General features: G+C 57.4%; 1 protein-coding gene and 1 long non-coding RNA gene across 2 annotated transcripts; one reads left to right on the top strand and one right to left on the bottom strand.

The window, feature by feature from the left end:
• Nucleotides 1–3207: 3207 nt before the first annotated feature.
• LOC144322144 (uncharacterized) lies at nt 3208–6617 on the bottom strand. Its single transcript, XR_013387718.1, has 3 exons — nt 6462–6617; nt 5163–5382; nt 3208–4661 (listed from the first exon to the last, which is right to left on the bottom strand). It is a non-coding gene; the product is annotated as an uncharacterized LOC144322144 (long non-coding RNA).
• Nucleotides 6618–19058: 12441 nt separating this feature from the next.
• Nucleotides 19059–20054, top strand: SMIM32 (small integral membrane protein 32). Its single transcript, XM_077910942.1, has one exon. It carries the CDS (start codon nt 19217–19219, stop codon nt 19526–19528), a length of 312 nt encoding a protein of 103 aa, XP_077767068.1. The 5' UTR covers nt 19059–19216; the 3' UTR covers nt 19529–20054.
• The last annotated feature ends 1340 nt before the right edge of the window (nt 20055–21394 follow it).

Below are 21394 nucleotides of genomic sequence, written 5' to 3'. Positions count from 1 at the left end.
TCTGGAAGATTTCCTTTCAGATCCCTCACTTATCTCCATAAGAATGCTAATAAACGCTTCGAAGAGGCATTATTCAATTTCCCAATCTGCCTTTAACCAGAGGCAGGTGGCAACCCCGTTTTCAGATCCTGGGGTGCCCTATTCCTCTCAAACCTAAGCCTCACATTTTCCTTTTACTGGGATAAAGGAAAACAAGTCCCAATACGTCATTAAAAACTGAAAAGGAAAGCTAGCACCATCGTCAGGCTTCGGAGGCCGTGTCTGGGAGGTAAAGGTGGTCCAGGAGTGGGCTCACGGCTGCCAGAGAGAGGTGGTGCAGAGAGGGGCCTCGCTTTCACGGAAAGCTGTTGGAGAGGCGTGGAACCGAGGGCTGGCAGGGCTATCAGCTGGAGCTGAGGCAAGAGCTAGTGATTTTCCAGGCACTGACAGCCTCCCTCCCTCACCCCATCTCCCTGGCTCCTGTTGCACTAACCAGGTGAGAGAAGCAGCTCTTGGAGAAACAAAGCAGGTGAGTGAAGAGTGGAGCAGGAGAGGGGCTCACAACAGAGGAGGAGAAAGAGCCCAAGCCCTCCCTTGGGCTGAAGAGTCCAGGGACCTCCGTCCTCAGGCTTGCCTGCTTCCCACAGCACCCCCTCATCCCCCAGCACAGGCTGCACAGCTGTCCTTGTGTAAGACTCTAACTTTCACATATTCGTGTAGCATCTCCCTGCCCTGCCTGCCAGCAGGAAGACCGTGGGGGCGGCTGAGCCTGTTTTGTTCCCACTGCTGGCTAGCACAGAACCAGACAGTAGCCCCCCAGGAAATCCTGGCCGAGCCCCAGTTTTCTACAATTCCTTCAGATGGCACCGCTGGGCTCTGAAAATCTAGTGAGTTTGCAGGAAACACAAGCCTTCCCCTGCCACAGCTCTGTGCATGCCAGCAGAACCCTGCGGCCCCTTCCCTCCCGGCCACAGCATGGCCTTCATGGCCTCCATGGCCCCAGTTCCAGCACCTTCTATGCTCTGGAGCTGCTTCCCACCAGGCCTGGAGCACACAGCCACCAGGGGAACCACTGCTGAAGCAGTCAGTTCTCCAGCGACTTGTCACCTTCTGATGGCTCCTAAGAGGACTCGACAAATCCTAGTGACACTTCTTGGACAAACACCCTCCCCCCAAGTTAGGCCCCAGCACAATTCCTAAAGGACACAGCGTGCTCACACACTGGAGGAAGCCCTGCCCGCCTCCCCTGCTGTCCGCCCGTCACAGCGTCTCTCTCCCTCCCGCAGACACGGGAAGACAAAACACCGACCGACCGACAAACCCCAGGTGAGGGGACATTCCCCAACGCGAGGGCAACTGTGCAGAAGCTCCTCCAAGTGGGGAAGGCGGTGGGAGCCAGCTCCGGGCGGCCTACCCCCAGGAGGCCGAGACACCTTGCCCTGCTAGAGCCAGAGTCTGGTTAAAAATAAGCAGCCCGGGCCGCCACTCCTCAAAGGGCTCATTACGCCTTATGTCAAGTGTGAGTGTGTGAGTGTGAGGCCCGCAGAGGCTGACAGGAATTAGGAGTTTGATCCTCTGAGGCAGGGAGGCGACGCCCCCATTCTATGTTTATCCCCGTCTTCCCCTCATCCCTTGGAGAGTGAGTATGCCGGAGGGAAGGGCCTGCAGGAGACCAGGGCTGTAAACCAGCTCAGGCAGCAAAATCCCTGCTGCCTCTGGTCTAGGACGGGCAGGGGCCCAGGCTGACCCCCCTCACCCCGGGCCTTGCAAGCAGAGGCCACCTGAGCCGGCGCTGCCTGGAGGAGTCTCTGCCGACGCCTTGCCGGGGGTTTCTCCCCTTTGCTTCCCCACAGCAGTCAAGCAGCTGGGAAGCCCCCTCCTTTCAGGGAAGCAATGACACAGACACAGGAAAAGAATAACAGTGTCCGGGGCTTGGGTTTCCTGAGGCTGGAGTCTTTCAGGAAGGGAGAAGGCTGAGGGAAGAATCGCAGATTTGGGAAGAAGTGGTGTTTGAGGAGCACAGGGCTCTCTCCTGCCCAGAAAGGCCTCCCTGCAACGGGGGAAGAACAGGAAAGGAGGCCGGATCCTGAGACATGACAGTCAAGGCAGCCTGGCCCTGCCTGTGGAGGAAAAGCATTCCACGCCCAGAGACATGAGGACCGCAACTGGGAGGCCTCATCCTCGTCCAGCCCAGCCCGGGCTGCACCCCCATCCACATCCAGGGAGGCAGGAGGAGGAAGAAGGACGCCCCCCCCCAGTCCCCCAACCCTGGCAAGGGCAAAGTGCACTCTCCTTAGGGTGCTGTTAAAAAGTGCGGATTCCATGTCCTCAGACTAAGAGCCCGCTGTGTCTGGACAGGGACACAGTGGCAGCCCTGCTGACTGACCAAAGAGGCTCGTGGGTCCCGTGGAGCTGACCCCACACAACTCAGGCCAATGCCCGCCCTGCCCCGGCAGTGCACTGATAAGGACAAGGCAGAAACAAGTCTATCCTGACACTTTCTGGTGTCTGAACACAGGTACAGAGCCCCGCAGAGTAGACGACATTTCCAACGTTGCCCCTTCAACCCCAACCACAGCTGCACATGTGCACAGATCAAGCCGAGGGAAGGCAAGGCAGAGGGAGGGCAGAGGAGGAGCAGAGGGGGGGCAGCAGGCAGGTCCTGGGACACATAGGCTTTGTGCTGCTCATGAACCCCATCTACAGGCACAGGCCAGCACCCGACCCCCACTTAGCCGCCCCAGAAAGGAACACGGCCCTATGCAGGGCCTTAAGGCTCCTGCCCTGAAAAGTATATACATGTGGATGGTGGGAAAGAGCCGCCCTTCTTTCCTGCCGGGGGCCGCTGAGCAGGGGAACAGGAATCTGAGACACCAGCAGACCCCCCTTACCTCTTAGATAGAGCCTGTCTGGGAAGGAAGCCAGACAGAGGTGAGGCGGGCAGGAGTGGGGAGAAGCAAAGGAGGGAGGGAGGGAGGGGAGGAGGGAGACAGAAAGGAGTGAGGAGAGATCGGATCGGAGAAGGGAAGAGGCTGCACAGTCTCACCCGTGCCCACCCTTTTTAAAGAATTTATTCATGAGAGACACACAGAGAGAGGCAGAGACACAGGCAGAGGGAGAAGCAGGCTCCACGCAGGGAGCCCGACGTGGGACTCGATCCTGGGACCCCAGGGTCACTCCCTGAGCCGAAGGCAGTCGCTCAGCCACTGAGCCCCCAGGTGCACACCCCCACACCCACCCCCCTGCCCGTTTTCCCGCAGCTCTTCCTTAGAGCAGGGGTACTGTTCCAGAAGCCTTCTCAGCTCCACAGGCCCATAAACCCCCGCTGTCGATGAAGCCAGTGTGCAGGGGGTTTCTTGACGTCCTTCACAGTCCTGGAGCCCTGAGGGATGCAGGAATGACGTCAGGGCTTCCTTGCCCCACCCCCTCCCCTGGGGCTGTTCGCTGTTTCTGTGGTTAGAGGAGCAGAGCCAAAAAACGGAGATTTGTCTTTCTGGAGAGTCAGTGAGGTTCTGACTAAAGGTGATGGCTTCGGGCCAGCGAAACTGACGAAGAGCAAATCTGCAAGACCCTGGACCGAGGGCCACTCGCGGGCCCAGGGGACACGTGCCCCTCGGCATTGGAAGAAGAGCGTGCTCCTGGCTCTGAAGGATCCCGGACCGGCACCCTGGGCATCCCCGGGATGGACTGTGGCCCTGAAGGCCCCTCTCAGCAGCTGTGCGGGCAGCACGCGGCGGGGAGTCACAGGGCCGGGACGCGGCAGCCAGTTGGGAACTAGACGTACCATTCTTTTTTTTTTTTAAGCCGTACCATTCTTGTGGGGGGCGGGGGTCACCCCTCAGAGATTCTAGAAATGATCAGGAGACACTTTGAGGAGGACCAGATTCTGCTGACAAGGCTCCTGCTACAAACAGAAAATACAGAGCCTTATCTTGTAGGTGCAGGCGACGAAGCAGGGATTCGAGTTACATAAACACAATTCAGCATTAGATGGGGGCTTCTTCGCCTTCCGGGAGCACGGATGGCGGGAGCAGCGTGAATCCCAGCAGCTATCCCCCTGAGCCTAGGGGCTTTCAGGCCGGCCGTGCCGGGGGAGCAGCCCCGAGCCGGGGCAGTCCCAGACGGAGAGGGGAAGTAAGTCTTTGGATCATTTCAGTGACAGAACAGAAGGGAGCCCCGGGGGTTTCCTGCTCGGCTCCAATCAATAGCAGGACAGACAACCCAGCCAAAGGAGCCTCTGGTGCTTTCCCAACTAAATCAGGGCCCCTCACAGCCTGTGGAGCCCTCCAGAAGGTGAACATTTCTCAGAGCCGAGCTGTTTTTTTTTTTTTTTAGACATATCTTTACATAAAGACGCTGCGAGCATCATCACTGTCTGTCACCAACAGCGTGAACAGAATGTGTACTGTGCGCGTCCGCAAAGGCCGTGGGGGCTGGGGCCCGGCTGCTTCCCGTAACATTTCCCCTCAGCCGTGCCTGCTGAGTCCTGGGACTCCTGAACTTCCGTGTCCCCAAGCACCAGCACACTGAGGCTGCACAGACAGGACGGTATAGATCAGTATTCTGGGCACTGTAGACAGATCTTCAGTTCTTCTCCCAAAGGACAGAAATACCATTTTCCTGATTCTTAAAGGCCTCCCAGACTGCTCCTCTCTGCAGACACACGACATGAAAGATTCAGCCTGACGAGAAATGTAAGAGACCTCTTCTGGAAAACAGCTTGTGGTCCGAGGCAAGAGCACAAATGTGAGAGGAACCCACAAAGCCTGTCAGTCCACACACAGCCCAGGTGTGCATCACCCGCAGGATCACAGGGCAGGGGCCCGTAGAACCGTGAAGAGACCCAAGGCGTCCCAAGCCCGAGGGTGCTGTCTGTCGCCCCTGGTGCCCACCACACACAGTCAGAGAGGAGGAGAGGGCCATGAAGGTGAGAAGCGACCCAGGCCCATGCCCCCAGCAAGAGGCGACAGGAGGCAGAGGCAGGCACGTGGCCACATGGGCCACCTGGCAGCAGCCCAGGCAGATGAGGAGGGGCAGCAGGTCTGCAGCTCCATGGACATGGAGCCCCTGGGAGCCCTGGGCAGGCCCTCCCCCAGAAAGAAGAGGCCAGAACCCATGTGAAAGAGGCAGCTTCTGTGTGAAGACGTGTGACTTCACAGTAAAACGAAGAGAGAACTGCTTACCTGCCAGGCCTCAGAGTCTCCTCCAGCACCCAGGGGCCAAAACCACCATCAGCACAGAGTGGAGGAGCGTGGGTCTGGGTGAGCTCCCCGAGTCACACCGCGGGCCTCCCAGCCCAGGATCTGGCCAGGCCGCAGGACAGGTGCCAGCAGCAGAGAGGGCAAGGGGGCACAGAGATGGGGGGAGGCCGCTGTCCTGCTCCACAAGGTGTTTGGTGACCTCCTAAGAAACAAAGGAAAATGAGGTTTCCGTGGATAAAAACAGTGACCCCAACGTAACCTGCTCAAGGGTCCTCCACCCCTTGCTCACTCCCCACCCATGCCCACCCTGGCTTGGTCACGCGACCCATGTGAACCAATGGGACGTGCACATGCACTCTGCTCCGGAGGCCTGATACGCACTTGCCCCCTGGGGCTTCTAGAAAGCCAAGGCTGTGTACTGAAGAAGCCAGGCTACTGAATGCTGAGAGGCCACGTGGAGAGGAACCCTGGAGCATGAGAAGCTTCTGGACTGTTCCAGCCTAGCCAAGCTCCCAGCTGAGTGCAGCCACAGAACACACTCGCTGGGTGAGGAAGAGCTGCCCAGCTGAGGACTATCAATCCTCATGACAGAATCATGGGAAGTCATGTTTGCAGGTGCATATTACCCAAGCTGTAGAGTAACAAAGGGACTGTAGGTGGTCCGGGAACTTTTCACACCATGTGCAGCCCAATCCCAGGAGAGGAGCCCATGTAGTCACCCCGGGAGGGCGACCCCAGGAGGGTGACTGAACCCCAAGTGCCTCGATGCACAATGCCTTAGGAATGCACCTCTGCTAGTATTAATCAAGCCACAGGCAGGGTTCCCAATGACCTGGACCAGCTTGGTTTCACCCAGAAAGAAACCCTGTGTCTGAGCACCAACAGAAACCTCCACAACAGGGGCGCCCGGTGAGAAGTGAACATCTGCTGTCAGCTCAGGTCATGACCCAGAGGTCCTGGGATCGAAACCCACGTCAGGCTCCCTGCTCAGCAGAGTCTTCTTTTCCCTCTCCCTCTGCCCCTCCCCTCACTCATGCTATGTCTCTCTCCCTCTCTCAAGTATAAAAGAGGAAAGAAAGAAAGAAAGAAGAAAGAAAGAAAGAAAGAAAGAAAGAAAGAAAGAAAGAAAGAAAGAAAGGAGGGAGGGAGGGAGGGAGGGAGGGAGGGAGGGAGGGAGGGAGGGAGGGAGGGAAAAGAAAAGAGAGCCATCCAGCCCCAAAACCACTCTGGCCTCTTTGGGGGAGGATGCTGCCAGTGGGTGCAGCCATCCTCTCTGCTCACACGCGACGTGTGAAGCCCCGTGGCCTCCGGGGCGCTGGGAGACAGCAGGCTCGCTGGAGACAAAGGCCGCAAGCCTGGCAACAGTGAAGTGGATCGGTGAGATTTTAATAAGAGCAGTGGCCAACACGGAGGTGATGTCACAAAGCCGCCTGTGAATCACTGCCCGGCAGACAATGGGTTTCCAACCTTACAGGTGTCACAGCACCTTCACGTCCTGACCTTTTTTAATTAAAATAACAACCTAGCAAAGCGAGCTGAACAGAACTCATTATTGCTTTTGCAAAGAAAGAATTTAAGTAGTGTAGGAGTCCCAGTGAACTGGAAATTCAACCCCTGGGCCCCTGAGCACCATGACCCTGGCTGGCTGCTGGGTGGGTCCCTGTGAACACAGCTGAATGGGCGGTCAACCCTCGGGTGGGACACCAAGTGTGGGAGTGTGTGTGCCCTCCTGGAGGGCAGCCTGAAGGAGGAGGCATGCTCCTTGCAGAGTATTTCTCCCTGTGGTCCTAGAACCTCCTGCCCTGGGACACTAATTAGTAATGCGGACCTACAGACTGGGAGCAAGGCCTAGGAATCTGTATCTGAGATGCTCCCAGGTGACTCCAGGGGTCAGCCCTATTCTAATGCTCTACACAGAGGTCCCTTCACTACATGGGCATGGTCATCAGGTTTCTGGACTGGCAGGAGTGGAAATGGGCTGCAGCCTCAGGGTCCAGTGCTCTAGCAGACTCTGAGGTCTTCACCCAGACGGGGCCACCGATCGAGTTTTGGAAGGCTCTCTAGGATTTGGGCAGGAAGTACTGGGGAGACACCAAGAGAAAAAATGGTCAGGGTAAGAAGTTCAATCCTCTTCTACCCTATGCTGCCAACCCATTATTAAACACCGTCATTATGAAGCAAACTCTTAGGAAAAGGACGGGAAACACTAACAAGGGTTTGGGGTAATAACCTTCTGGGGCATCATGTCTCCTGCTTTCCGGAGGTGAGGTCATGTCGTCCTTGCACTGGGTCTTGGGCACAGTCCCTGCCCACTCCCTCCTGGAGTCTCAGGACTCACCAGAGGTCAGGGAGCAGAGCCCTCCAGTAGACAACCTGCCAGGCTGGGACAACACACTTCCTGGGTGCCGGGGCGTCACACTTGCTCTGGGGGCCACTCCTCCCCCAGGTTCCGCTGACGGAGACAGATGCGTGGGAAAAGCGCCCAGCAGGCTGCGCATGGGGTAGGCCTGGAGGCGTCCTCTTCCTCTGCCATAACAATTGAGGTCCTCATCCTTGAGACCCATCTTTTATTTCTTTTTTTTTTAAGATTTTATTTATTTATTTGAGAAAGAGAGAGAGCACAGGAGCAGGGGGAGGTGCAGAGGGAGAAGCGGGCTCCCTGCGCAGGGCTGGACCCCAGGACCCTGAGATCACCACCTGAGCCGAAGGCAGACACCTAACCGACTGAGCCACCGGGCACCCCTCACCGTTTATTTCTGGCATCTTTTCCTTCTTTTTGTGATGGAACCGCAGTCACCTCCGGTCTGTATCGGGAGGAGGCGTGCTGCTTCTGCGCGCTCACAACTGGAGCCCGTAATCTGCTCCTTAATGATCAGCGTGGGTCCAGCTCCGCTCACCGAGCCCCCTCCCGCCTCGGTTCCGTTTTCATCCTGGCCTCCCCAGTCGGGGGGACTCCTGAAGGGAGCCCAGCTGCTCTGCCATCTTTTCTCTTTCTTTCCAAATGGCCCCAACAGACCCCAAGGGTGGGCCTTGTCCTCGTGATTCCAAGTGGGGATCAAGGGCTCGGATGGCCAGAGACGCAGATTCTCAGAAAGGACGCTATTTGGGTGCTTGGCCAGTGGAAAGGCGCAGCCTACTCCCTCTCCGGCTCAGCAGAGCCCAGCCAGGACCCTCCCGCCTGTGGAGGAGGAGAGACCTTCTCCCTGAAGCCAAAAACGGCGAGTGTTTCTGTTGCCCTGGCTGTGCTCTCAAGTGGGTGCAGACAAGATGCAAAACTGTCGCTGATGACATCATTGTCGTGCCATCGTGAATCAGAGCTTCTAGTTCCAGGACTCCCGGCTGGGCCTACTCCCTCTCTCCAGCCGGTGCCTGCAGGGTCTGGGAGAAGGGGGCTCCCCAGGGGCTCAGGGAAGCTGCCAGAGGAGGAGCCCAGAGAGGGGAGCCCCCAGAGGGCAGAGAGATAAAAAAGCAAACTACTTTCGCTGTTTCACTTTATACTGTATTTTTAAAAAATTATTATTCTCATCACAAAAATAAATGGTAGTCACTGGAGAAATTTTCAAAAACCTCCACTCTCAGAAGCAATTAAAATTGTCTTTAATCTCACTGCACAGAGATGGTTTACGGGGCCGGCAGTGGGGAGGGGGTGGTATTTGTGGTTTTCTTTGCATATTTATATCCCTGTCCATCGGCAAGCTCACTCGGACAAGGGCTCTAACATGACTTTTCCCGTAGCCAGTCTCCGGGAGGAGCCCCCGACCATTCTCCCGAGGGGGTAGAAATCCCAGCTCCGAGGCCCACACCCACCTTCCCCCGAGGCATGGTGCTCAACTCTGTGGGCTGCCGGTGGGTATTCGGTCTTCCCCCCACAGCCCTCTCTGCACTGGCATCCACCAGGCACCTGCCGTCCTGTCTGCTTTCTAAAGGTCAGTCCTGGGATCCCTGGGTGGCGCAGCGGTTTAGCGCCTGCCTTTGGCCCAGGGCATGATCCTGGAGACCCGGGATCGAATCCCATGTCGGGCTCCCGGTGCATGGAGCCTGCTTCTCCCTCTGCCTGTGTCTCTGCCTCTCTCTCTCTCTCTCTGTGTGACTATCATAAATAAAATAAATAAATAAATAAATAAATAAATAAATAAATAAATAAAAATAAAGGTCAGTCCTGGAGGGCGAGGTCACCTGGATCCTAACTCCCATCCCAGAGACCCCCTCAGACAACTCCACTCCACTTGCATGCCCTCTGTGGAGCACTGGCTCAGAACCTCTTCTTGTGTCTTCCAACGGCTTAGCCAGCTGTGCCCTGGGCACTCCCAGGCACACAGGGTGGGCTTGTAGGAGTTTCTCTGCCTTGTCACACCTGGTGCCGCTGGGGGAGCCACCCATCCTCTGAAGGCTTCTGCCTCCCAGGGCTTGACCCCAGAAAGGCCTTAACTATCTCCTATACCCTGACCCGCAGAACTCTCCATGTCTCTGGCGTCCCTCTCAAGGCAGGGAGGTCTCCTTGTCCCCCAACCAGCCTCCCACAGCTCCCTGCCCTGAGAGCAGGAAGGTCTCCTGTAATGTCAGAGGTGGGAAAACATGCCCTTGCACAGGGCAACAACCCTATAAGATTGTGTATGCACCACACAAAGGTGCCCTGCTGAGTGGGGAGGGTCCAACAGATATTAGCCCTTGTCAGGGCTAATATCTGCCCTGACAAGGACAAAGGCACCTTGCTATGATTCACCCAAAGGTGCTTATATGTTCCAGGCACAGCCCTGTCCTTACTCACAATGTCTTGTTCCGAATCTCATGCTCAGACTTTTGAAATTTGAAAGCCAGTCATTTGACTCCTGTGAATTGAGTCCTGCACTGGTGTCCCTTCTCTGAGGCAGTTCATGTGGGCTGTCTGCCTGCTGCCGGTCTGCAAGGAAGCCTCACAGGTGCCAGGAGACGCCCGACGATATCACACACACACCAACACACATGCACACCCACACACATACTCCCAGCTCCAAGGCTGGATTTGAATCTTTGGGTTTGGGGCCAGAACCTAAATTTAAAAGTGTCCCCCAGGTAGGCCTGAGAGGGTGGGGGAGAAGAAGTACCATGAGGAGAAACTGAGACCCAGTCCCTGGAACACCCTGCCTCACAGCCCTCAGCTCCCCTTGGGGGTGGAAGCAGGGGAGGGGATGGTGCTGGCCATTGCCTTTCTTGCCTAGATGGTCAAATTCAGAGCCCTGCTGGGCTGGCTGGTGGATGGTCCTGTGTCAGAATGCCCTTGATACCCCCCAAGCATCTACTTTTTTCCCCTATTTGGTTCCAGCTGAGAGGCTGAGAAAATCCACACAACGCCATTCCTGGGGGAGCGGCATCTTCTAGGCTTCCATAAAGAAGGGCCAGATGATCCAAGTCATTCAGCTTACTTCTCTTGCCCCACAGAATGAGCCCATGGGCAGTCTCCTCGGGTGGGGGGGGTGGCAGGAGCAGCTCCCTCCCCAGCAGTGTTGGGCCACGGAGTCCACGCGTACCACCCTGGGGTACACCTTCCAGGATGGAGACCTCCAAAATCCTGGCTCAAAAACCCGACGCAGCAGAAGGACAGGTCGGATTTCTGTGCCCGCAGCACAAAATGGCAATGCTAATGTGGTTTCCAATTTAGGTTTTAAAATGCCACTTAAAGGACAGCTTCAGTTCTCTCACTTAAAACTTTTTTTAAATAATCACATCTCCTCATGAATCAGGCTGTGGGCATATCTGTCCTTCCTTCCCTGTCAGGAACTGACAGAGCAAAAGAGATATTTTCTCAGATTTGTTCATAACCAGTTGCTGCTTCTTGGACTGGGAGGACTTTCCTGCTCCTATCCCATATCCGTGGTCCCTTCTGTCCAGGGCCTCCTGACCCGTCAGGAACCAGCTGTTCCCTTTTGGGGTGGATGGCATCCCCAGGTGCAAAGGTGCCAGGAAAGGAAAAGGGCTGTTCCTCAGACACCGGCCAGGGGCAGGTTAGGAGCAGGGGTGACTGGCTGTCGGGAGGAGCTTACTCCAAATTAAAATCATCGGGATCCCTAACTTTTATGGGAAAGAAACAAAGTTGTTTAAAGCCAGCCAACCAACCTTAGGAAAAAAAGAAAACATAATTTCAAACCCTGAAGGAATATGATCCTAAATTTTGTAAATTTGTATTTCCTCCCCTCTTTCTGGTCAAGGATGGAAAACTTCCCTACATTTTAAGTATAGGTGGAAGGAGGGGCATGAAAATCAAATGTCTCTCCTATCCCACCTTCCCATTAACTTGAAAAGTGACTTGAGGGTTTGTACCCATGAAGGCAGGGTCCGCAGAAGGCCCAGACCAGCTTCCAGGGGCTCAGAGCAGCTGTCAGGGACTCCAGCAAGAGCCTTGCCTGGAGGACGGGATTTTCAGGCTTGGCCCAGTCTTTGGGGAAGGAAGCCAGTAGGGAAGGGGTATCTGTCCTTGCAGGGCCAAGACTAATGCCCTAAGATGCAAGTCAGGCCTCTCACTGTCCACCCAGAAGTCAGCTCAGCTGTAGGGTCTGGAGGCAGAGCTCAAGCCTGTCCCTGCTGCCGCTCCCCAACCTGGCCCAGCTTCCCAAAGCCTACCCAGGGTGCTCGCCATAGAGGCAGCTAGGAGAAGGATGTAGTGGTGACAGGAGCTGGGAACACCCCTTCCTGCAGGTAGGCTCCCAATCCCAGAGCTTCTTGCTGGCTCAAACCAGGTGCATCTAGCTGGTGCGGCGCCCAGTCATGGGTGGCGGTGCAGGCCACACGGGCCACTCCCTGTACCTCCCAGGTATAGGTCCAGCCATATCTGAACCCTCAAGAGGTTGAACCCAGTGGCCCTTCCCAGTCCTTCCTCTGGCCCAGACCCCCTGCCTCTCCCATTTCCCACACCCTAGACATCAGGCATCCCTGACACAGTTGAAAGCAGAACCGGTCCTCAGTTCGTCTGTTCTTGGGAATGCTCAGGCTCCCCAGTCGAGGTCTGCAAGCAGGGCAGCACCCCTTCTCACCACTCAAACACGCTGCAGCTAGCATCTCGCTCTCAAGTCTTCAAATGCTCTGCATCTACTGGCCAGGCCTTCATCCAAGCTCTCGAGGGCTCCAGGAAGAAAAAATAATGGAGGCTGATAAACAGGAATGTTCTAGAACAAAAAATGGACCAAAAGGAGGAACATAATGTGAGCCCATGTGCTGAGACATTCCAACCTCTCCACTATCAGTGTCATGTCTAATTCTTAGCAGGGGATGGGAGAAGAGTAGAGTTCTAAAGTGCTACTGCTTGCCCCTAGGATGATTTTTATTTCCTTTTTTACCCTTGTCTATATTTTCCAGATAATGGCCAAATACTGCTTTTATAAGCAGCATAAAAATAAGAAGAAATGACTTTTACTTTAAAAAAGTCATTGGGAGCCATTGTAAGTCACTGACTCAGGCAGTGACCTGAGGATGATCCAGGCCCCTGCTGGCAGGGGAGCGGACCTGGGAAAGACGGAGGTGGGTTTACCGTGAGGTCAACGAAGCTTGAGCCTGGGAGCCCCAGCTCATGTTCACCCACCTGGTCAGGCATTTTTGTAAAATTTGCAAAGGTAAGGCATCTTACCAGGTCAGACCAGTATCTTCCCCCGCCATCCCCCTCCACGAGTCTGGTCCTTCCTAGGAGCACGCCCACCACCTGCTCTCTGGGCTCCCTGGTGCTGGGACAGGAAGGTGCAGGGTCAGGGGTGGGGGACTCTGCACTGAGGTGTTCCTAAACACAGGGTAGCAGGGGATGTGGCGACTGAAGGGAAGTGAGGAAGCGTAGGGCACCCGAAGCCAGTCTGGATTGTTTTCCCACATTTTGGATCTTTGTCAGCTTTCTAAAATGTGTCATTTATTTTGATTGTTTCTTTCTTTTTTTTTTTTTTAATTCTGTTTCTCTTTCTACCTAAATATCACTTGAAAACTTAACTCTGTGGCGGTATTCTCAGAGAGGTCCCCAACTGCACACAGGAGCCACAGCAAACCCCGCTCCCCACACCGCCCTCCCCGAGGACGAGGACGAGGACAGGCCACAGAGGGACAGACAGGGAGGGCGGGAGGCTCTGCAGCGTCAGTCAGCGGAGCTCTGCCCCTGGGCAGGAGCGGCCCAGATGGACATGCCAATGGTGAGGAGAGGGTGAGAACAGCCACGCACACAGCCGGGGTGCTCATGGATGGCACATTGCTGGCCACAAACCCCAGGCCCTGGCTGTGGCGGGGCAGATGCTGGGCTCCGATCGTGGCCCAGACTCCTGGGCCAAAGCCCCAGGACGTGACTCTTAGCCTTGGTCGACCCTGAATCTGAGGTCTATCGTCTTAAGCAGCTGTAAACAGCCGGAGACTGACCAGTCACAGCCACCGGGGGAGGGGACAGGGAAGCAGGGGCCAGGGCTAGGAGGGGAGGCTTCTAAGGAGAGGGGAGTCTTGCAGGGACTGAGCACCTGCCCTGCCTCCAGGCCTGCCACAGCCCTCTGCAAAGGGCCACCAGCCCACTGGGGCAGGGGAAAGGGACTCTACTCTCGACCACCCACAGAGTCCAAGCTGCCCCCAGCTGCATGCCTCCTGCCCACCAGGCAACCACTGGCCTGGCTGCGGCTGTTTTACCTGGAGGCTCCTCCGCCACCCTCCCCCAGTCCTTCCTTCCCCCTCAGTTCTCAGGAGCCCCAGGCTGCACTGTGATCACAAAGTCCTCCTGCCTGCTCCGGCTCCTGCACCTTTTCTCCGCCGCGGGCATTTCCACCAGTTCATCTCCGGCATGTGCTTTCCGGCAGACCCGCATTGACCCAGGGCCCAACTAGGTTTTTCTTCTTCTCATCACCAGGATAATTAGAGGAGATTAGAAGCCAATGATTCTTGCATCTTGTGATTCAGTGGTGTTTAATATTTTACCAATGGGCTATCTAAAATAATACTGCATCTCACCTGATGGATGTACACTCAATCTTAGGAAATACAATCCTAGAAAAGAACCACCTCTTCCTGAACGAGTTCTTCTGCCCTGGCATCACCCCCAATTTCCAGACCTTTCCATGAAGTAGTTCTCCCTCAACACTACAGGTGGAATGGGTTGGGGGGCCTCCTAATTAACTGAACAGACCTTCTCCCTCACCTTGGTGCCTGTCTCTACTTCTGGGCCTGAGACACCGCCTCTGGTGCCCAATCTCTCTCCAAGTGTGACCTCATGATCTAGGTACCCCTTCCCCGGAAAAACAGGGGCAGGACCAGAGGACTCAGCCAGACTCCCAGGTGCCCCTGAAGCTGGCTGGCTACTGATTCCAAACACTAGCCCTGTTCCAAGCCCTCCTGCTCCTTTTGGTACATGCTCTATCCCAGCTTTGGCCTACTTCCTGTTCTTGGCCAGGATGGTGACCTGCTCCTTAACATGCAGCGACCTCACTCACCCCTCCACACCACCCACGCTGGTTGGGTCTAGGCAGCAGGGGCAGTACAGCGTCACTGTCATGCAAACCCCTGTCCTTTCTTTTTTTCTTTAAGATTTTATTTAGTTATTCATGCGAGACACACAGAGAGGCAGAGACATAGGCAGAGGCAGAAGCAGGCTCCTTGCAGGGAATCCAACACGGGACTCGGTCCCAGGACCCCGGGATCACTCCCTGAGCCAAAGGCAGACGCTAAACCACTGAGCCACCCAGATGCTCCACTTCTGTCCTTTCCAGAAAAGTCTAGGTGATTCAGCTCAAGGGGTGGCAACTGGTCACCATCAGTCTCAGCAACCTTAGAAGCTTTGTGTCTCTGTGGCCACTTAGCTAGAGACCACACAGCTAAAGGGACCTAGAGAGGCAGGAAAGGTCACATGTGGTAATCAAGGTACTAACCAGTGAGACTTTGTCCAAAAACTGGTAACACCCAGCATCATCCCATCACCAGAGTCAGAGCCACCCACCACCAGCAGACCAAGTTTGCACCTGCTTCCAGCTATCTCAGGCCACAGCCCCAGCCAGCCCTGTGCATCGTGTCACTGACTCTCTCCATCACATCGCACCGTCTGATCCAGCAAGAGAAGCCGCAGGCCCAGGTGTTAGAGGACAAGGGCAGAGATACCCTTTCTGGGAGAAGAGCGTCCGTGAGCACTCTCCTTGCACTTGGTCTCACGCTCACACCCCATCCTTTCCCCAGGTACCCAGGCAAAACACCAGACCGCAGCCTCTCGCCCAGTCCAGCCTGACCATTCCCCAAGCCCACTACTGCCTATTTCCCCCTTGGAAAGGCCCTGCATTTCTAAGCCGGGCTTGGCCTACTTTCTATTTAGTTCTAAAATGGTCATTCTAAAATATGACCTTAAGTCACCAGCCACTGTGGTTGTCGAAGCCATCTGTAAAAAAAAATAAAAATAAAAAAACCAAAAACCCTCTAGAGCACTGCCGAGCACCATGGTTAAAATGAAAACGTTTGCAAGCAAGGGCATCATCAGCATTCACGGAGGAGCACGCCACGGCAATCACAGCACACGACACGCACAGAAAGCCACTCCAGTGGCGGCAAACCCCGGGCAGCAACATTTCTCCCTTGACCTGCACCCCAGCCTCTCGGTGACGCGGAGCTGTGTAATAATAATTCCCCTCGCATGCAGGAGAAACAGAAATAGCTTCACCGGGCCCCACAGGCCCCGCAGCACAGTTTATGGAATCCTGGGGCTCTAATGCTCCTAGTCTCCCCGGTTTCCATTAAGCAGCTGCCAAATGGCCCCATCGTGGCAGGAAAGGCACCCTTGCCTCATCTTCCCGTCCCTCCACAGACAGGCCAGAGGAGGGGCAGCATGTGTCACTCAGCAACCACATAATGGGGATAGAGGTCACGCCTGGCCCTGTGACCTCTGCCTGTCAAAGCCAACTCAGAGCCCCTTTATAATCTTTTCCAAGACTTAAATGTATGAGTACACAAAGCTCCCTTAATGGAAGGTCGCTCTGGCTTGTGTAACAAACTGTGTAAACTTCATCTCTGCACTCACTCAGCACCGGCCTTGTTTACCTTCCTGCCCAGACGCTTAGGGAATGGGGAACGTGACCGCCCTCCCAGGCTCCAAACATCTTTCGGAAAAGAAACAGTGCCCTCCCCGCTTGGAGACCAAAAGACCCCCAAAAAAGGGCAAGATACCTTCTCCAACTTTACCAAAATGCCAGGCAGTTTGACCACACGTTCTTTGTTGAGTTTCTCATTAGAAGAAGCAGCTTGAGGCTGAGCGGAAGAGGAGAGGCTACGGAATCCCAGCTGCCTCGCCTCCTGACCCCAGCTGGGTGGCCTTGGCCTTGGCGAGGGCACCACTTCTGGAGGCTGCCTCCCTCCCAGGTCCCCATGAGCAGAAAGATCACGCCTAAGCGCAGGCTGGAGCCCCGCCTGAGAGAAGAGGTCCCTGAGCAGCAGCCAACGGCACTGCTCTGCCCTTGGAAGAGGTCATGGTAGCGGTAAAGCGCATGACCTCTGGAGCCCATTGGAAGAGGTCATGGTAGCGGTAAAGCGCATGGCCTCTGGAGCCCAGCTGCCTGGGTTCCAGCCTCAGCTCCGCCACTCACCACTCACAGGCTGCAAGCCCTCGCATGCATCACTCCTGCAGAATGCGACCTGATGCTGAAGAGCAGGAGCCGTGGGGACAGAATGAGAGCACCAGGGACCCCAGGTCCTGAGACCTCCATTCCCCTATTCATGAGCAAGGGCTGCAGGTCCCTTTGCAGACCCCCCTGCTCCACACCTACTTCCTGGATGCTTACTCCATGCTTCCTAGCAAGACCAGAGAAATCTCTTACCACAATCCCTCATTTTATAGCCCAAGGCCCAGACTCCCCCACTTAGGACCTCCCAACTGAGCTGCTTCTGCTTCCTGCCACCACCTACTGTCTTACCTAATCTCGTGGCTTAGGGCAGAGACAGAGTAGAGAGAGCAGGGCCATGTTCCCCCACACACAGAGGCAAAGAGGAAAGTCGAGGCAAAATCCCGAACCCATCTACTCAAGCCCTACCATTCAAGCCTCACCAAGACCCTGGGAATTGCTAGGGCAGGGGCTTCACCTGGCTCAAATCTCTTCCATCCAGCCTGTGTGCTGCCCCTTCCCCTCTGAAAGCCAGGAAGCCTGTGGTGAGAGCACATAATTCCCCTGGGATCCTGCTGGCTGAGAACAATGCTGTCCAAAATAGGTCAGGCCTTCCGGGGAAGGGACTACCTCCCCTCATTTGAGTGGCCCACTTCCCTGGCTTCTCCACCGCTCTTTGGTGGCGGCTGTCCGAGTGCATATGGACAAGCCTTGCTGCTCTCAGAGCCAGCTTTCCCACCTGGAAAACGAGGGTTTGGCCAGGCATCGAGGCTCAGCATCCTACAGGCCCTAGGAGCATGCTGGGCAGCTCCCCAGAACCAAGGTGGGGAGATGAGGTGGTGCTCAGCATCCTGTCAGGCCCTGCCCTCCACTCCATCCACACACATCCATCTCCCCCGTCTGTGTGCCTGAGAGGAAAGCCCTGCCGACAGCCTGCAGAGTGGAGGCCTCCCTCAACAAGGAGAAAAACGCTCTGGAGAGTCAGGCCTTGGACCACGACTTCAATGTTAAACAGAGAGGTTGCAAGGGTGTTTCTCCCCGGCTGGGGTGGGATCTGTGGGAATGAGCTCTGGCCCCGGCTGGCCTTGCACATCCTGAGGCTGCGCGTGTTGTGCTGGAGGCCAGGCTGTGAGGCATGCGGAGGGCAAGAGGGATGCCTAACTTATCTTCCCCGGTTCACTCAGCCAGTGCTCACCAAGCTCTCCCCACACACTGCACCGGGGACGGGAGGAGGGACGCAGCTAGAACTTGCCTCACCCTGCAGGTATCTGACAAGTGACCAGGTAACAGCGGAGGCTAAGGTGAGGGACGCCTATGCAGAGTACAGAGGAAGGAGGCGCCCTCAGCCCCGACTCTGCACTTGCAGGACAGCGAAGGCCAGTGGGCGCCTCCATAGTCTCCAGCCCTGGGCCTCTCGCAGGCCACCCCCCTACCTCGGGCAGGGTCACCCGGTGACCCGCTGGGGCAGTCAGTCCTTCCGGAGCAGTGCAGCTAGGGCAACAGTTCCCAGTTTCTCAAAGGAGGGGAGGAGTTTGGACCAGGAGAGCCCCTCAGTCTCACGGACCGCTCGCCTCTGCTCTGGCCGCCTCGCCGTGGCCAGGCCTGGCGAGGTCAGCTGAGGTCAGCTGCGGTATCACCACCCGCACCGCACCCCTCGTTCCCCCTGCTCCGGAGGAGCCCGGGCCAGGGGAGCTGGGCAGCACCTGCGCCCTCAGGGCCCAGCTAGACAGGGGCCTGGGCCCGGCCAACCCGTCCCGGCTTGCAGGGGGGCCTCTGCGCCTGCCCCAGGTGCCCCTGGAGGCCCGGTCACGCCGGGAGGGAGGGAGGGAGGGAGTATATCGGGGGAAGAATGGAAGCAGGTGCCTCGGAGCAGCCTGCCGTGCACGGCGTCTCTGCTCATAGGTCTGTAAGCCTCTCTGTGTGACCCTGTTTTACCTCCCTCCGTCTCCCCGCGGGTCCCTCCGGCCTTAGGTGATGTGAGGCCGGGCCGGGGCCGTCGCAGCGCGTCCCCCGCCGCCCCATTGGTCGGCAGCCTCCGGGGGCAGCGCCGTCAGGCCCGCGCCCCGCCCCCCGCCGCCCGCCCCCCGCCGCCCGGGACCTGAGCGCGCGGAGCCTCGGAGCGCAGTCGCCGCTGCAGGCGGGAGCGCAGCAGCCCGAGGAGCGCCGACAGGCTCGCCGCGCGCCGTCCGACCGGGGCTCGCCGCCGCGGGACCGCCGCCCGGAGACGCAGGGGCGCCGGACGGACCCCGCCCCCGCCCCCGCCGCCGCCCCCGCCCCGCCCCGGCCGCCCCGCGTCCCCCGACTGCGGCCGCACGCGCCGGACCGGCCACGTCTGGCCGCGCTGCAGCCCGGAGCTCGCCGGGGCCCACCGCAGCCCGGCTCCGACCCCGCGAGCCGCCGGCCCGGGAGACGCTGGGAGAGGGCCATGGGGGCGCCCGGCGGCGAGTGAGGCGCCCGGCCGGGGCCCCGCGGGCCATGTACGGCGACGTGTTCAACGCCACGGCCGGCCCCGAGGCGGCGGGAGGCGGCGCGCCGGCGCTGGCGGCCACGGTCAAGGCGGAGGGCGCGCTGCCGCTGGAGCTGGCCACGGCGCGGGGCGTGCGGGACGGCGCGGCCGCGAAGCCCGACCTGCCCACCTACCTGCTGCTCTTCTTCCTGCTGCTGCTGTCCGTGGCGCTCGTCGTGCTCTTCATCGGCTGCCAGCTGCGCCACTCGGCCTTCGCCGCGCTGCCCCACGACCGCTCGCTGCGCGACGCCCGCGCGCCCTGGAGGTCGCGGCCGGTGTAGCGGCGCGGGGAGCCGCGGCAGGCGCAGTCCCGGGTCCGCGCGGGGGAGCCGCCCGCAGCGCCGCGCCCGACCCGGCCGCTCTCCGACCTGCCGCGGCGCCCCCGGGACGCGGGGTCCTCCGGGACGCGGGGTCCTCCGGGACGCGGAGCCCTCCCCGCCGCCGCCGACTGCCTCGCTCCGCGCAAGGACGCGCCGGCCCCGCGCGCTCTTCCCGCCGCCGCTACCGCCCCTCCCTCGCTCCGGCGCCGAGGACAGCCCCGCACCCCGCAAGAACCCCAGCGTGGACTCAGCCGGACTTGCAAATGAGGCCTTTGGGGGGCTGCGTCCCCCGGGGGGTGGGGGGCGAGGGGATGCCGAGTTTCGGTCGGTCCCGCCGGGGTCCAAGAGCTCAGTGTCCTCAGCGGGCAGGGGCGGGGGGGCAGCGGGTCTAGGGGCGCAGGGCCGCACCGGCAGCACCCGGCGGCCTGGGTCCGCGTCCTGCATCTCCAGAGACAGCGTTTCTACAATAAAACCTCACTGAATTAGACCCAGTGTCGAGAACGCTCTGGTCATTGGTTGTGGCACTTTGCAAAGGGGGCTGAGGGCGGGGCGAGCAGGTGACACTCAAGTGCGATCTGCCTCCTACCTCGCCATGACCCGGGTCAGTTTTAATGATCCTTCCTCCTCTCCAGCTTTTCCCCAGCCTCACTTAGTTGTTCTAGGAAGCGTTTTCAGAGCCAGTCTCAAAAGGATCTGCTCCTTCATCAGCTTAAAAAAAAAAAAAAAAACCTGGAAAGGCTCCACGGAGACCTTCCTACCCCGCAGTTCTTCCAGCTGGCTTTGTCCTTTGCCCTCAGAGACTCTAGGGCCTGAACCAAGAGCCCAGTCTCCACCAGAGCCCTCCGGTGATGGAAGGGCCTGAGAGTCCAGCGATGGGATCAGCTGCTCAGCACTTCTTCCCAAAGTCGGCAGAGGCCGGCTCTGGAGAGCACTGGGGGAAGCAGTGAGTGAATAAAGCCAGCTACAAGGGGATGATGATAGAGAACCTGAGAGGGAATAAATAGAAAGATTTGTGATAACCTTGACCATTTTCAAAGTTAACCTCATTCTAGGAGTCTACTTTGTGGGGATTTAAAATAGTTTCAGGAGCTCCGTGACTCAGTGGGGCACTAGAGCTTAGAGAATGTTTGACTAAAAAAAGGTTTGCCAGATTATCTCCGTCAGTAGTGCAAAACCATTGGTGGGGTCAGTCAGGTTTTGAGAATCCGAAGAATGCTAGGATGTTGCATCAGGCAAAATGCAGACAGGCACACAGTCCTGCAAATCTGTTGTAAGGGATGCCTAAGGACCCAAGCTGAGCTGGGGGGAAAGATGTGCTAGGGCTGGCTGGTATCCGAGGCCAGGGCTCCCCCCCACTGTTTGGCCTCTGCCACTGAGCGCCCAACAGCCCCTCCTGGCTCCTATGCCAGGAAGCAAGACAGATGAACGGGAGGTAAGGTCCCACCCTGGGCTTGATCAACCAGGTCTTGGAAAGCTAATGCCAGTAGTGTTAATTCTGTGCTAATGGTGCTAATTCTACGAAGACCTCGCACAACATTTTAATAGGATCTTTGGAAGTGCAGTCAAATCTTTCCAGCTTATAGTAATGGTAGCCCAGCTAATCTGCAGAAGAGATTAAATGGAATATGTGTAAGGAAATATGAGGACCCCGGCTGGTGTAAAGACACAGCACGCTGCTGATAAGGGAGACCCTGTTTTGGCCTTGATCTGGGGGCTGTGAGGAGTAAGAGACTCTAAGGATGCAGAGTACTCCTTCCTTGTCCACATCTCTCAGTGGGTGGATCTGAGGGCAGTATGCAAAGTAGAGCACAAGCTCCGGAGTCTGAC

The sequence above is a fragment of the Canis aureus genome, chromosome 10 (assembly GCF_053574225.1).
Source record: "Canis aureus isolate CA01 chromosome 10, VMU_Caureus_v.1.0, whole genome shotgun sequence".
In the NCBI taxonomy this organism is placed as follows: domain Eukaryota; kingdom Metazoa; phylum Chordata; class Mammalia; order Carnivora; family Canidae; genus Canis; species Canis aureus.
This window is presented reverse-complemented; position numbering and strand designations above follow the sequence as displayed.